Below are 17,951 nucleotides of genomic sequence, written 5' to 3' on the forward strand. Positions count from 1 at the left end.
AATTTTAAATTATAGAATCCTGGTACATTGATCTTGTGGAAGATTCAATAGAAATAAATACTGCATTTTAGTTTGGTGATTCTACATACGAGCTTGTGTATATACGGGACAGCTTAAGAGGATAAAATAGTCCATTATATTTGAAAAATTGTATTTTTGAGTACAAGCCTGATTTGTTCCAGAGTCTTTTAAACAGGTCTAAACAAACATAAACAAGGCCAATATGCTTACTGTAAATGAGGACCTAAATACATTAGCCCAACGATTGTTCAAGTGTGTGTATCGTTTGTAATTCGGTTGCCCTGTGCTGATGAAAAGCCAAAGACAGCACGATTAATGGCACATGATGTTTGTCAAAGTGTGGAGATAAAAGATACAGCCGCTTAGAAAAAGATACGACAGCGGCATTAACAGACGCTGTCAGCAGATTTGTTTAGCCTTAGAAAAGGCGATAAATGAGACCAAATGGACAAACAAAACAATCTTCTTACAAATGGGCATCCGTACTGCTGCTGTTTCTGTGTGTTACTTTCGACTGACGTATGGCTGTAAATAGGTATCTAAAGTTGTGGCAAATTTCATATCAATGCGAATAATGGCAGGCAGGCAATTGTGTGCTTACTAACTATTGCTAAATACTTATGTTTGTGTGTATTGATGCACTCACTCGATGTGCGCTTATCAGCGACAAGAAAACACCAACAATAATAAAGCAACTGAGCAGCCAGTGAAGACAGTCATAATAAAAACTATTTACTGATAACAAAGTAAATACACACAAGCACACACACACACACACTTAAACTAAAATGCTCACAGATACTAACGGACCATGTGAGAGCGGCTGAGCAAACACTTGCAAACAGTCAAACAGTTTGTAGAAAAAGTATATAAAAGATATACCAACAACAGCAGCAATGCTCTCTCTCTCTCACTCACTTGCTCTCTCTCCTCCATACACTCTCTATTGCTCTCTCTACTGCTCTTGCCGCTCGGTAAACGCTTGAAATTCGTAGATACTTTAGTGTGCATGTGTGTGAGTGCGAGTGTGTATATATATATATATGTGCGTGTGTGTGTGTGACGTTCGTTTGAAATTCATTTCGTTTTTAATTGTTTTCAGTTTTTGAATTTAGTTGTATTTGATTTTCACGTACTCGCACAGCTCCGAGCTCGCTTGCTGAGAACTTTTTACTTATGCGGACATAAAGTATTTTCAAGTGTGCTTTGCAGCTAAATTCGAAAAAAAGACAACCTATAAAAAAGTAACCAAAAAATACATTGATGTGAGTGCGCCAAGTGTTTTTTTGGGCAATTTTTGACGCTAACAATTTGTTAAATGAGCTCCAAGTGGCGGCCCGCAGTTGAAGTGTGGAGCGGTTCATGCGATTGCGGCGCCGCAATCTACACAAAAAGCATAAAGTGTTAAAGAAACTCTTATCAGGCTGCAAGCAAGCCATTCAATTAAGCAACAGCTTGAGCCAAATCATTTTATTGATAGGGTGACTGGGGTGGGGGCATAGAAATCCACTGAATGTGCAACTCAGTAACTTCACTTGATTTGTGGGATTTGCTTTTGCTTAATTTTTTTTCTCACATTTATAAAATTTCTGTGGCCATTTTGGGCTCTCGTTTCTGGTATTTTGTTGGCTGGCTGTTGTTTTTTGTCCGTCTGCTACTTCGCCTTATCAGCGAATACATAAGTAAAAATAAAAAAAGCAATGCTTATATATAAAAATAATATGAAAACCTTATCGCCTTCGCCTCCGCTGTTCTGATAAGTTCTGCGACTTCGAGATAAGATTGAATTTGTTTTATGTGCCTGGGGGATGTGTGTTATAGGCGAGCACATTTTGTACATACAAGTTGAAATTTGGTCAAGAATATATATATATATATATAGATAAATACTTATATTCTATATTCTATATATATTCATTTTGCTAGCTTTGCACAGAGGGTTCAGTTTGCTTGCAGCTTAGTGGTGACAGCTTTTCAGTTGAAAACAAACTTCAACCTATTCAAAGCTTAAGCTTATGAGCGTCAACCGAGATATATTAAAATCAAGTTTTTGTTGCTATTGAAAAATAATTGCTTTTTATTCGTTAGGTGCTTTAACTAGTTATATGTAAATGTAAATTCATATATAACGCTGTTTATTAATTGTCATGATTTGTCACCTTGACAAATAGTTTTGAAACATCCGTGACCTAACTTTAATAAATGCATTAAGCAACTGAAAGACACATTTGTTAAAGTATAGCGTCTGCATAAAACTTTGACAATGCCATTCAGCCGTTTGTTAAAAGCCTTACAAACGATTTTACAACATTCCCGATTTAGATTAGCCGAACAATAAACGTGTCATATTATCATAGATGTGATTCTCACTATTTTGTACCTTAAGTCAGCTATTAATCTTAAGATAATGCAATAATAATTGAAATAAAAGTTTTATGAATCTGCTTTGAATTTTTAACCGCACTCAAAAGTCCTCGCTCTGATTGAAAGAAATTTTTTATTATGCAAAGGCCCCAAAGCAGCAGCTGCATGGTATCCATCATCATTAACACATTTTCGGCTTGAGTGCATCAGTGACGTTGGGGACGGTAGCGACGACATCTTCGCCTTCCTCTAATCAAGCGTATGCCGAGACAGTCTTCTGCATTTTCCTGATCTAATTCATACATATAGAAATATATATATTCTGATATATTTCGGGGCAAACGAAAAGAGTTCATATTTTAATTTGTGCCATTTATTTTAGTAACAGTCTAAGAAAAAGCTGTAATTAGCCATGGCTTAAGTGAATCACAGAGGAAGAAGACTGGCTTTCGAATAAACAAAGATGTCCACAACTGCTTTATAGCTAATAATTGTAGCGTATCTAGTAGTCTAGGATTTTCGTCATATATATAAGCTTTTATTTTTGTTTTATTTATTTTTTAAAATTAAATTTCAAGGTCTCAACGCACACACCCTCACTAAAAAGTCGAGTGTTTTACGTTGCAATGGTAAGAGGGTTGCAGGGATTTCCCCTAAATGACAGTTGCGTTCACATTGCCAAGTTTTTCATTTGGTTTTCTGACTTTGTTTAAGAAAACGAATTTATAGCCATTGTGCATCACTTCGACAATTTCTAGCAAATCATTAATTTATTTGATTGAAATACTAAATAACTAATCGCGCAAAAGTAACAGGTTCTCGTTACTTGTCCCTCGCTCCTAGATTCTCAGAGCTGAAACCTTTCCTAAGCTAGGAACTTGTTTTGCGGCATCTGCTGCTTAAACAATATTTTTTCTCGTTGATTACTAATTTCTTGAGTGAATGCAAATTTGTTTTTGTTTTCTGCCATCATGACAGGTTCTATAAAATAAAGAGAAAAGACCAGAACAATGTACGGCTGTATATGCGAAAAGTATCTATAGAACGAATTTGGCTTTGTGTAGATTCTTTCGGCCTGCTTGCATACGAAATGCTCTTGTCTGTGCACCTCGTGTAGCTGTTATTGTGGCTACTGTGTTTGTGTTTGTTAGTGTTGTTGCTGTTTTGTAGCGTTGCCATCTCGTCGATTTATTGCTTATTTTGCTTTGCAGTTGCTGCTTAGCGGACAGAAATTTATTTAATGGTCAAGGTCGTTTGCAGTCAAATCAGATACACTTATATTTACGCACACACGCTCTCACAGACACACACATACCATCAAGCGCGTATAATGCGATGCCCGCACTCGCCCGTAGCAATAGCAGCAGCAACAACAACAACAACAACAATCACGATCAAAATATTTGTATAATTAAATGCCATTTTAAACAAATAAATGCGCGTCACTTTTTTTAGTGTTGTCGTTGTTGATATTGTTGTTGTTGTTGTTGTTGTTGTTGTTGTATTGTCTTGGCGCATATTTAATTACCAATGAAATCATAAAAACCAACTCATCCATAATTGAGTTGCAAGTTATAATTTTCATTGCCGCGTGCATCGAATTATAAATTGGGGGTTGCACAACTATTGAAAGATAGGTCTATGGTCTATAGGCCATGGCTGTCTTGGCCGCATTCATGACATTTTGAAATACTTGTACTAATATCGTTGTATGTAACGAAATCATGCACATGTGTCGACAATTCGAAAAACAACTGAATAATATTTTACAAATTATACGTGTAAATGAACATCAGAAATATAATACATATTATATTATATAGTATAGACTCGCCAAAATTTGTCAATCTCATTCAAATACACAAATCGGAAAATTTTACTTTATCTTTCTGCTAAATATATTGAATATCTACTTTGTTTTTCTCCTACATATGTTAGTGGGCTATTTGTAAAATTGGAAGCTGAATGGTCGCAAAAATATTTCTTTGAAGTTTAAGTGTAAAGAAGTCTATAGATAAACAAACTGATTATATACTTAATGTAGGCGTCTATCATATTGTACGAATATTTGTGTGTTATATGCAATTACTAATCAAATCTAACGTTGATTTCCGTTAAATCTGTACAATTAATAAAGCTAAATTATTTGTTTAATTAGATGGGGAATTTTAAATAAATTGCTGAAGTTGTATTCTTACATCTTATATGAACCACGATCCTCGATTCTTCAGAACCTTGTTTTTGTCTGCCAAATTTGTTAACTGTATCCATACAATAATCTGTTTACTGATGATATTTCTCAGACAGTTTGTTGTCAGTTTTCATAACTTACGCATTAGAATGAGTCATCTTGTTGTTGTCTGGTTTTTTTTTTTTCCACACAAAAAGAACACAAATATTAACATTTTCATGCTTATTACTAGCTAAATCTAATTGTTGTCTTGTTGCATCGATTACATTTGCCTGCGTGACCCCTTGCCCCTCCCGCCAACTGCCTGTTAATTGAATGCTCCGCTTTTAATTGCGCTCATTTTGTACAAAGACATAAATGAAAAGTGTTTTGTGTTAATCTAATTGTAAATGTTATTAAACGCGCCACTCTCAATTCTCAACACTTGACTCTCAGCTCTCGACTCTAGAATCACGTCTGTATTAAAATATTGATACGCACATAAATATAATATAATATACATTTTACATATGATGCCTAAATGTTTACTGTATGTATGTATATTTATTATTGCTGCATAATTCACTCATAAATATTTTTTTCTTTTTCTTTTTTCATATAAACGTTTACCAAAAACAACTCGCACATTCCACCACCTCAAAAAAAAAAAAAATAATAATAATAAAAATGTAATAATAATAATGAAATAAAAATAAAAATAATACACAATTGTCACGCAATAAATAAAAACCGCCATTAAATCAAACGCAATCAACAATAAACCAAATCTAGAAGGACTACACGATCATATACCTATAGTATATTTAGAGGCTTGACTAAACATTTGAAAACTTATAATTATAATTGTAAGTCGCCCGACCGCATATGCTACAGCTTATTAGCGTGTGTATATGTGTGTCTGTGTGAATAACGATCATTAGAGCCAAAGGATTCTTCAACATCAAAGTAGGCAGCCCCCAGAAAGCTGTCTTATTTCAGATGCCAATTGCGGAATCGCTCATATAGAAGTATCCGTAATCGTTTGATCGATCGTTCGCTCTAAAAGGCTCTGACAAGAAACGAAGGCTCATTTGCCAAACATTGAGAAATTTTTTCAAAGAAGCGGATCAATCAAAATAATTGCAAACTTAAAGCAAACGGAAACAAAAAGCAAATACTAAGGCAATCAACACTTAAAGTCGAAGACTATCTTTAAACAATTCAAACAAAAGCCACCAACATTCAATTAAAAATGGCCGAAGACGCTGCCATGGAGACATGTCCAAGTCCTGAGATGGGCGACTCACGCAAAAGGCCGCTCGATTCCGATCCGGAAAATGAACAAACTAAACGCTCACATTTCAGTTCCGGTAAGTTTTGCAATCATTTCAAAAAAAAAAAAAAACCAAAAAAAAAAACAGAAAAACAAAAAAAAACCAAAGTACATAATGAGGAATAAGTAAATTTCAATCGCTTTTACATATACTACTATCATTATCGTGCTCTTTGTCTCTATCTAACTATCTATCTATCTCTATCTATATACTCACTGCCCTATTTCTCATTCTTTACCAATCGCCGCAAAGCGTGTAAATATTGTAATTCATGCCAAACAACTCACTTAAGCATAGGCATTGCTGCCCAGCTTGTTGCTTTGTTAATTTCAATAAGTTTGCTCTTTCGCCATTGTCATCTTTTATTTGACCAGTCTTCTAAGCTCGTCAGGCTCACTTAGGGCAGCTCTCGATGTTCCGGACTTCGAAATAAATACAGAAGGTAATCAATCATGATGTCCATATCAGACGTACACAAATTCCCTTGACAGACACAGGACCGAGATTGACCCATATTTATGGTGACCTCTTTGGCATGGTGACATATCAGTAGGTGCATTTGGGTTGATATCAGGTTAGCCAAAGTTGGCTCAATGGGTCGGCAATGTCTGCACCATTTAAATGCTAAGTGGCTGAGATTAAAATGATGATGCTACACAGCTGCCTACTTATTATATCCAAAGCATCTCAAATCATTTGACCACGACATGGACAGACACACAGCCAGATCAGCCATTGGCTGGTTGCTTGACTTGATTACTTGTGCGACTGGCAACCTGCTAGCTTCAAGGTGAGCCGCGACGCAATCCAACTACCTGTCCTCGCATCGCATCGCATCGTATCGCATCGAATCGCGTTGCTCGTTGTTGTCTCGTCATCGCCGTCAGAGACATAAAAATAGCAAAAACCGTAAATCTCAGAGGCGGTTTTGTTTTCGTGTTTAAATGTTTTTGTTTTTTCTTATTTTCGCCCCAATCTCGCTCGCGCTCCCGCTCGGGCCCGCCGCCTGCATAACATTTGACTTTTAGTTTGAAAATACTTAGATCATTCGCAATGTGTGTGTTTGCCAAGTCAAAAACACGTTTTGTTGTTTGGATTTGGAATTTCTGAATTGTGCGCAGAAGCGTGCTAAGCAACTGACCGACTGCCACCCTGACTAACTAACTGACTGGCCTATTAATGCATGCCTGTCAGAGCTTCAAGAACTAGCTAAAATAAATATAGTTGCATAATAGTACAGCAATTGTTCAATACCTTATTGAAAGACGAACTATTACGAAGAAAGTTTTAAGTGAGAATTTAATTTGAATCATATAGTCAAATGGAAAGCAGTTGGTTTATTGAGCTTAACAAGTTAATAAGTCTATGCGTTAAGATAAATCATTGAATACACGATTAGTGCCAAATATAAGGGGCGAGCGCTAATAGCAAGACACACAGTCTGAGGAAAAATACTCTTGTGAATTACGGCAGGAATCGTTCAAACGTAATAAAAGTATTAAGCTTCGATTGTAATATTCCTGCTACGTTATACGCCAACCTTAATTGCTTGAAAGGCTTCCCGAAGATTGAGCAAAGTTTATCCATCGTTGTTCTAATAAAGAAACTATAGTTGTTTCAAGTCATCAACTTTTTGATTTACCCACGTGCACGAGGTACGTTTTGCTGTTATTGCTAATGGTATTGTTGTTAATTAACTAGCATTGAAATATTTGTAGATATGTATGTATAAAGTTTTGTTATTTTTGTTGCTCTCGTCATTGCTGGTCGTAGAACAGGTCCATGGCATGTGTCAAATGTTTTTGAATATAAATGTATAAGTGCTTGCACACACACACATACACACAAGCATACACACCAACACATGCACAAATGGGCAACTTGTTTATTAGTTTTCAAACAATTTATTTGTTTAGCTGTCTTGACAGCCATCCATTTATTAATATTTATTTCGTTCGTGTTGTTTATTGTCACTCGCTGCAGCGGCTTGAAAAGGCACAAAATTCGGTTCCGAAACCACTTTAAAGCTGTATTAAACAGAAAAAGCGAAGCATAAGGGTCGAATATGTTGCGGACTGGGTGTAATGGGCGGCAGCAAGTCTGCAAGGAAATGCAGTAAAACCCCCAAAAAAAAGTGACTAAAACGGGAACTGGATGGGGTGGGCTCACAAGTGTCGCTGTGTTACGTAATCAATGTTGATAGAGCTTGCTTGAAAATAGATGCGCAGGGCACCAGAAAGTACGAGCCAAGAGCCGAGCGCTTGTCCCAGAGCAAGAAGAGAGATTGAGAGACAGAGAGCGCGAGGGTTGAAGAGAGCGCGCGGTTGATGCTGCTGCTGCTATGACTGCGCTGTTGACCTACTTTATTGACAATGCGCGAGTGTGCGAGTGTGCGTGGATATGTGTGTCTGCGTGTGCATCTGTTTGCTTGTGTGTGGCACATAACCATTGCCTAGACAAGGTCCTGCGCAGTAGCCGTGCAGAAGAATGCGTCGTCTGCTGCACTGCAGCATTGGGCGCCATTGCAGCGGCAGCCGCAGCATTCGAGCCTCCATGGCAACGTCCTTGAGCATACACACGTATACACGCGTACAACACACTCACACACAGTGACAAGCTAGCATATACACAAAAACACTTGCACTGAAAATGGGTTACACCTTGGCCACTTGTGCAGACTCAAACTGTGATGCTGTCGCCTGTCGCGTGGCCACTTCAAGTGCGCTTATTGCCTGCGGGCTCTCTTTGTCCGCCCACTCTGTGAAGTGACGCTCTCTTTCAGTGCTCTCTCGGTGTCTCTCTGGGTATATTTTGGGTTACCTTATTCTTAACACATTCTTTTGTTGCTACTCAAGTGCTGCCCATGTGGCCGTGTCGCTGCTGCTGCTGCTGCTGCTGCACTTGTAAAGCATCTCTGTACACCCTCAAGTGGCCTACTAATAGCTCGAGTGTCATGTTGGTTAGATAGGTGCAAGTGTGCTTGTTTTTTTCTTCTGTCTAGGCAGTTTCCGCCTATTATGTTGTCCTCAAAAACACGAGCACGGTTATCGATAGATGGGCACAGGCTTGGCTTTCGTTTTCAGCTTTTGTGGTGCAACGCCAGCGGCATATGTAGTCAAATTGGGTCACTTTGCTACATCCAACATATACGTGAGAATATTGTTGTAGTGCTTTTTGCACTAGTAGAAAGAACAAATGTGACTACGTGGCGAATGAGCAATTTGCGGTGTGCCGCATTAATAAATCACACATACGCAACGTGGACAACTGCAAACTATTTATACCAACTTTTCTCCTTAAAAGCGCATAAATAAGTGTTAATCACTGCTTTGCTACTAATTATTCAAGCAGACTTTGGGGAACCACAAAAAGTTAAAGTAGAATAAGATTGACCTCAAATTGGTATGTGGATCTGATGGGGAAGTTTTTACCAAAGCAAACCAAAAAAGCAAAAAACAATTTGTTATGTCGAGACACATTTAGATCGTGAAAAAAATTTAGTTGAAGATGTGCGTTGCATTTGTTTTACGAATGAATGATCAAGCAATTAATATATATATATGTATATACATATATATATATAATTTTGTCAACATATGTGGGCGTGCTGTGATTTATTATCATTGAATATCATTCGAACTTCTAATGAAGTTTTTCTGCTTGCTCGACAAACTTGACACGTTGTCTTACCCTGTATCTTTTTGGCTTATCGGTTCGTTTCACAATACATACACCGCTGCAGCATTTTCTATTTTAGTCAGAGTCAAACCCTCCCACCATTTGCCCTGTTCACTCATCGCTTGCTGCTGATAATGGAAGCAAAAACTGAGAAAAAAACAACAATTTTTGGAGTGAGGCAACATCAAAACTCGCACATTAGATCATAGCGCGCGCTCTTGGCACACACACACACACACATACACACACACACACACATACGCACACTCACAGACACTGCTTGTGCATGTATATGTTTTATATACTGACGGTATATGATCGCAATGACTGACTCATTTGGATCACTCTCGCTCTCTGATTTTGAATGTGGCGTACTCCTCTCTCTCTCTCTCTCATTTGAACTCTGCGCTTTGGGCCCGCTTTTCGCTCTGTCTCTATCTCTAGTCTCCGTTTCCATCGTCGTTTTGCCACAGACCAACAAAATTCTTCAGTGCGGTTTCAGTGCGCGCCGTTGCCGATCGTCGTTCAGTTATTGCGCTCGCTCCTCGCTGTTTCGCCTTTCATACGCACAGCAATTTTGTTAGTACAATTAAATTGGCTGTCAAATAACCAGCATGCTGTTTGGCAGAACGCAACAACAGCCGCCGCTTCAACATCATCATCAGCAGCAGCCGCAGCAGCAATTGACGCCGCCGCTACAATTGTGTATGTGTTTTCAAGTGCAGTTTTAAGTTATACACATATACAACACACACACACACACGAACACACACAAATACCCACACCCAGCTGAGTTTGTATAGCACATAGATGCATATATAAGAGCTCGGTATCGCTTGCAGTAAAAAATTACTCAATGACCTTGTTAATTAGCATCGTTGCTGCAATTTGTCGAATTGCAATAACAACACCCCGGCCAGTAAGCGAATATATTTGTTTATCTAATTTTGTGTTTGACTTTGGCTTTGCCTAGTTGGTTGTATTTGTGATTTTCATTAAGAACTTAATCACATGAGCAGAGACGACAGTAAATGCTTAGCCATATATATCTGGGTCCACGCTGCGTATGCGCAAGGTGACAATCGTAGTGTCTGAGTCTCGTTTTCATTTGAAAGTTGTCATTAGTTTTCAGCCCTAGCATGGCGAGTACTTCTATCAGCCAGACACTCATTCACTCAATCCCTCCCTGACTCTTGTTTATTCAATTCAATACGTGATCGTAGCTCAAAGCAACCATTCGAATACATCGACAAGTCAAACGAGTATGTGGAATAAATTCGAAAGCAAGCATTTGCTTACAAAATTCCTCGATTCGAAGTTGAGGCAAATTTAGCTCAATGTCAGCTGCATTATAATATTACCAAAACTAGACAGACTTTATGGACACAAAAACAGACATACCTATTGACATTGACAAGAAGAAGCAGTTGGAGTTGAAGTTGGAAGCTTTGAATGATTTGGAGTAACAACCTACTTGAGCAGCAAATTCTCCTTTGATTTAATTCTCCTTGAAATTAATTCGGGTTTCATGATTAGCAACTAATCGATGCGCCTTACACGATATTCTTCGATGTGAAAAGTTTATTTTCAAAACAAAAAAGAAGCCAGGTACTGCGAGCGAGTGTTCGAATGTCTTCTGTATGGGTAGTTTTATTACAGAGGTACTTCGAATTAGCTTTGTCGGAGTTTCGACTCAAAAAGCGGAAACCAATTGACAGCAAAACATAACCTTGACAAACGTTTGAGTGTGTGGAACATGTATGTATGTAATTAAGAAGGAAAAAGCCAGAAATATATAGAAACGACCTTGACAGCCAGCAGAGAGCGGTCAGTGTTGATGATCCATTCATCAGAGCCAGACGTGTGGGCCACTTACGTTATTTTGTTGTTGCTTTTTTGTTAGCCAGCTCATTTGACAGTGCAAAACACCTCGAAAATATCGTAGTGGCTCGAAAATTAATGCGTGATAGAAATTAAGGGTCTTATATATGCCCAGGCGGACTCCAAATCCCTATTCCAGTACCGATTCCTGTCAATCAGCTCAGCTCAGCCTTGTAAGCTCTGGCTTTGACTTCATTGTGTAATCTGACCAGTCGTAATAGTATCAGCAATGGCAGAAGCAGCAGCAGCTATCGAAATGGACGGCTATTGGCAACCAGTTGTTAATTTCTGTTGCTTGGCAAAAGACGACGCGGACAGGTGTCTGCCTATTCGGCACGCATTCTGCCGACTAAATCTCCCAATTTATTTTCATTACTTAGTTTAATTTATTTATATTTATGGAGAGGCAAATTAAAGTTTGTGACTTCCTCAAGATAAATCAATTGTGGCCATAACGTGTACACCACAAGGGCTGGAAGATGATCTCACACATAATTTAGTTTCCATTGTTGCTGTCATAGCCGTTGTTGTTGTACACGCCCACCTTTCTGTATGTGTGTGTTGAGTGTGTATGAGTGTGTGTCAATGTTAGCTGAAATTCGAATAAATTAACGTTTTCTGTTTTGTTATTGGCTAACTAGCATTTAGCTACATAACGAAACCACATTATATGTATATAATTTTCAAAATCAGTGGGCTATTATTATATACATACATTTTATTTGGTTTTTGTTTTTGTATTTCACTGAACATTGCTTAACATTTAAATGAATTTTCGAATATTTTTTACTCTGTATACGTAATTGCAATTGGCCAAGCAAAACATCGTTTCCTGGTCACACAAACTGGAGTTTGTAATTGACCAAACTTCAAATATGTCAAGGTTGTTGCTTAGATTTTGTAAACAGTCGCTGTTTACAGCTGAGTTCATTTGACTAGCATCGATTTGATCGTCGTAATTATATGGTGGTTAACTGGCTTATAGTTCTATATGCAAATGTGAACAGAGAGTATATATATAAGCTATGCCTACGATTTGGATCATTTGATGTCGACTAACCTTGGTTCAATTCTGACTGTATCTTTCATTCAATCCAGTCATTGCAATAACTTTTTTTTTGTCTAAGTAACTGTGAATATAACATATATATACATTTCTCAGGAAATATTTACACCTTAACATAATACATAAATATATCTACATTTTTTTTACATCTTTCCTGTTTTAAAGTTTTTAATAATTAATATTCATACAAATGTGCTTGTATTTAAAAAAAAGATAAACACAAAAGCAGCGTTATTATATCTTTTGAGTTTATACACAAAACTACAAAAAAACACGAAATTAAATAAAACGTATGCATTTCCTTAAATGAACTTTTATTTAAATAAAATCTATATATACATTTTGAAAAGATTCATCGTCGACACACACGTCGATGTTTCTGTTATCGCGACAACACTACGATTTGTTTCTTATAATAAACTATCTTCAACGCACAGCAGCATTTCCGCAAAATCAATAAAAACTCAACTCAAGTGTGATATATAAAAAAAATGGAAAACAACAAGAAAAAAACTTGAAGCCAAGTTGTGATTAAAAAATGTAAAAAAATTATAATATAAAGCGCAAAAGTAATTGAAAAATCGGAGCCATCAGGTTAGCCAATTACAAAGCGGATCTACAAATGATCCATCATACCATCGCAGAATTTAAACCAGCAACCGAAACTACTAGAGAGCTCACAAGTCGCAGCTGAACTGAATTGAACTAATCTGAACTGAACTGCACGGAAGGAAACTAAACTGAAGTGAATCCACCGTCCACCAATCTCAACTGCTGAATGGTAAACTTTTGCCATAGTAATGGTATTCTAAATGTATAAAACCATCACCTTCCATACCATTATTGGATGTTGTGTAACTCTCGTCATTAACTACTACTATCGTGTTCTCTATATATCCATGGACATACTATCTATAGCACAGACTGAAAACTCGTAACTGCAAAAACATGCCACATACTACTACCGTATTTTTATTACAACCTACTATTATTATAATCATAAGCATCAAGTGAAGAAAATTACCAAAAAATGTAGTTGATAACATTTCATCAAGCAACCGTTGCCATCGGTATTTACAATAACATAAGTACATATGTACATAATGCAGTAACGAATCAGTCATTATTCGTTAATTTGCTTGACGGCAATCAATCGTGCAAAAAATTTCAGTCTATCAATCAATCAATTTATCAATCTCTTAACAATGCACTTGACTCAACAACAATTGCTGCTGCATCTGCTGCTGTTGCCGCCGCTTCATAACTTGATATGCAACTTCAGGCGTCAATCAATCAATCAATAAGTCTGCATATATGTCAATCACTTTATGTAACTGTCAATATGTGTGTGTGTGTGTTTTTAGGTGCATAGAAACATATGCATACATATAGTTAGATCTTTCCCTTTCTCTCTCTCGCTTTCTCTCTCTCTCTCTCTCTCTCTAAATATGTATATATAAATTTCCCTTGTGTTGTTGTTGTTGATGTTTTTGATGTTGTCGTTTTTGTTGATGTGGGCGTTGTCTACTGGATTGATTATTAACCAACGCGCAGATATTGATAAGAACACTATAACTTAATAAGTTCCAAGCCCACTGTCGAACGCCATATACCGCCAAGCACCACCAACATTACAATGAACATCCTGATTGCCATCCAAGAACACCACATGTCAACAACGTCATTGAAATAACTAATCGTCTACTACTTCTACAATGTTCATCAAGCGCGCTTCTTTCGAATCCAATAAATGCAAACCAAGCCAAACCAATTTAAATCAAATCAAATCAACTCAAATCGAATCAGCTCAACTCAAACACTGCAACTTGTACTAAACCAAATGGCGCTACCACTCTATAAGCCTATCTATGATCTATACTTATAACTACCACACACCGCCACCCTCATCATTTTATAGTGAAGTCTCCTAATAAAGGCAGAGCAACAGCACAAGGCCTAGTTTAAAGAGCAATTCATAATAAAAACAAGTATTCAAAGCTGCATTTACACGACCGCAAACCGAGAGAAGGATTAAGCCAAATTCAAAATGAATTGAAACAAATTTTAATCAGTTTTTTAATTAACAGAAATTAAATTGTTGAATAACTGACGTTTAGCTGACCATCCCGCAGTTTGTGTTGCTTACTTGGTTCACTCAATCTCAATCTCACTCTCTCTCTCACTCCTCGACTCGTGTAAAAGCTGCTTAATTCAAAATGTTTTTGTGTGTTACATGTAACGAAATTGTAAGCGAAATTGCAAACCTTGAAAAACTGAGCTTAATTGAAAACAATTTCTATTTCTTTTTCTTTTCGTTTATTGTGCAAGTTCTTGAATTGGAAACGCGTAGAATAGAGCAAAGCTGTGCAGCAGTAGTTAAACTTATCAAAATAAAAAACACTTTAAAATTAACAGCAATAAAATAGAAATATTATTGAAAAACTAAAAAGATATAATAAGTAAATTATTTCCGTCGCATACAAACAAATATAAGACTGAATAACATTTCAACAGTATAAAAACAGCAGCAATAGTTATTAACGTTTGCACGCTATGGAAAGTATTATGAAAGTGTTCATGGAATCGGCAGCCCAGCAGATGGACACAGATTTATATGCAACACCACAACACCAGGAGCATCAGCAGCAGCAGCAACAGCAGCAGCAGCAGCAAGAGCAACAGTTACATCAACAACTGCAACACTATGCATACCAATATCAGCATTCAACGCCCACACACATGACGCAATTTAATTATAACAATCAGCATCAGCCACGACATTCCAAGACAATAAAAGCAGCTACATCGCCCTCATCTTTACGTTCGTTGACCAGCGGCAGCAGCAGCAGCAGCAGCAGCTACAGCAACGGCAGCGCAAGCAGTATCAATCACAATGCTGCATACTCATTAGCCGTTCTTAGCTATAAGCAACAGCAGCAGCAGCTTCAGCAGCTGCAACAGAAATCGGCACAAAACTACCCTAATCTAAGCAATACTCAACATCATTATAATCAGATGGAACCGCAGCAGCAGCAGCAGCCCCACAATCACAATGGCTCGTCCAATGTAACGCCAGATCTGAGCACGTCACCAATTTCGACGGGAAGCGCAGTACAACAGCAGCATATACATCTACAGCAGATAAGTAGCCATGAGACAACGGGAAATACGGCAGCAGCAGCAACAGCAATTGCAACGACTAGTGCAACTGCAACGGCAGCAGCATCACCCAGCTATAAGACTGCCTCCTGTTGGTGCTACGGTGAGTTTGATCAAAACACGCAATCAAATTCAGAAACTACAAAAAAAGATGCGCACAACTTCTTCTAAGTATTACACAAACCATCTACAATTTCACAAAGAAACACTTGCTCTCGCCTTCGCCCTCGCCCTCGCCTTCTTTCGCTCTGTATCTCTATATATCTCTCTATCTCTGCGTTCGTTACCAACAGTGAGAATAAGAACAAGAACAACAACTACAATTATCAATCAATCAATCACCATGTCACCATCTCAACATCTGAACATCTGTAGCTGCCGTCGAGTCATAAAAAATGCCAATTAAATGCTGCCACCAACAGAAAAATTACAGCAAAATGCATAAAACACAAAAAAAGCTAAAGAAAAAGTAAAAAGAGTTTATTTAACATAAGATAAATAATGAAATAATATTCACACATTATCCAGCATACAATAAACATAACGGCAACACACATATACTCACACACCCCGATTTCATCAGTTATTTGTGCGCTCATTTATTTCGAATAGTAGTATTAACATAGTTTTGGGTATCGATTTTAGTCCATTTCACATTAAGTATACGTTGCGTGGTACGCGACAGCCACTTGCTGCGGCATTGCTTCAACAATTTGCGTGCAACAGATTGGCTGTTGGCGAGGGTTGTTGTCGTTAGCCTAGTTGCTGTTGCGACTCAGCACTATGCATAGCAAATTAGCGTGCGGTGCCACGCCCCTTTTCGCAGTACTGCCCAATTGTGTATGTTGCCAGAGTTATTTATAACAAAGACATAATTTAAACTGCTGCTCAACACTAACAGGCATAAAAACAAAAGCATTGCAAGCTGCTCGTTACGTTCCGGTCCTCTTTTTGGCTCAGAAAAACAATGTGGCAACAGACTTCACTTTTGTTTGACTGCACTTTTGGGCCATATCTCACTTTTTGGTCATCACTTTAAGCTGTTGTTCGGCTTGGCGCACAGCGCTAGTTGTTTTCCTTATTCTTTTTTTTTTCGCTGTCTCTCAGTTTTTTTAGACTCGCAGATGAGAATGCCACAGTCCGCCGATAGGCATCGGGCAACCTGCTTGGGTCAGGCGTTCTAGGTGGGTTGAACACATGCCGCAGTGGCTCAATTCTTGGCAGGGCTGCCACATTTCCTTAGTCGTGCATATTTGTGGCGTGACATGCCGAGCCAAGAGCTACGAGTGGCACTAGTTCTACTTTCTGGCTTGGTGACAGATGTGCGCCTCATTTCACCGCTTGTATCTAATTAGAGAAATAGTTTTTGAAGGACACTTTGTTTTAAGTGGACGACACAGATTTCAATTCTACTGTGCGATGGAACGTGGGGATATAATCAAGCGGATCGCCTAAAATTAAACCTAGCGAGACAAGCAGACGTCGAGTCGCTCATCTCAGAGTGTCAGACGGGTTTGTTGGCTGGGTAGGCGAGCAGTCAGTCAGGTGCACCGAGTGTGCTGTTTGTTTTTTTATTGTTTTGCTTTGACCGATTGTTTTGGGTAATAGAGCATCTCCGCTTGACACATTTTATTAATTGAAATTTGTTTGTTGACTTGCTTGTTGTTGCAATCTGAGGTACAGACTGCTTTGACTATAATGAATATAAAGCAAAGCAAATCGGACTGCATGCTCGTGCTATCACATGCTTGGCTATCTATCGATCTATCATATTCACAATAACACAATTAATTTCTGTTTTGTATAATTCTTTGGGTTTTGAAAATGATTTCATCTTGCTTAGGATGTGGCTTCGGTCATGTATTGACAGTCCTATGCTTTCATTAAACACGTGACACACACAAACACACACCTACACACCCACACACATAACAGACACAGAGAGAGACGTCACTTAATTGCATATCTCTGCCTTTGTCTAATAAATGTAATTAGTGTAATTTTCATTTGTATCATTTATCTAATGTAATATTTTTTATCTCTATATCGTTTTAGGTGAGTCAGTTTGTTCTGGAATTGAGGTTGAAATTGAAAATAATAACAATAATCATAATCATCATGGTAAGCTTTGTCATACTTTCATTAAATACCATTAAAATTCATCTATGTAATGCAAAAAGCAGCGAAAAATGTGTTAATTTCCAAACTGTTTCGTTTTGTGCGTATCTTTAATCTCTCTGTCTGTCTCTCTCTCTCTCTCTCTCTCTCTCTCTCTCTC

General features: G+C 37.8%; 1 protein-coding gene across 10 annotated transcripts in view; it reads left to right on the top strand.

Moving 5' to 3' along the window:
* The window catches only part of LOC115761990 (RNA-binding protein Nova-1), a 33,310-nt gene that overhangs the window by 8,768 nt on the left and 6,591 nt on the right, over positions 1–17,951 (top strand). For 2 of the 10 annotated variants that reach the window (XM_030704050.1, XM_030704051.1), the window contains exons 2-3: positions 5,348–5,925; positions 17,729–17,794. The exons of 2 other annotated variants lie outside the window; for them this stretch is intronic. In XM_030704050.1, coding sequence (XP_030559910.1) covers positions 5,808–5,925; positions 17,729–17,794 — 184 coding nt within the window. In that variant the 5' untranslated portion in view covers positions 5,348–5,807. Of the gene's footprint in view, positions 1–1,181; positions 1,287–5,347; positions 5,926–9,884; positions 10,273–13,015; positions 13,296–15,035; positions 15,777–17,728; positions 17,795–17,951 lie in introns of those variants that run through there. 6 more of the 10 variants (XM_030704052.1, XM_030704049.1, XM_030704047.1 and 3 more) reach the window with 6 other exon arrangements.

Source organism: Drosophila novamexicana, unplaced genomic scaffold (assembly GCF_003285875.2).
Source record: "Drosophila novamexicana strain 15010-1031.04,08,12 unplaced genomic scaffold, DnovRS2.1 tig00000512-arrow-arrow-pilon, whole genome shotgun sequence".
Taxonomy (NCBI): Eukaryota; Metazoa; Arthropoda; class Insecta; order Diptera; family Drosophilidae; genus Drosophila; species Drosophila novamexicana.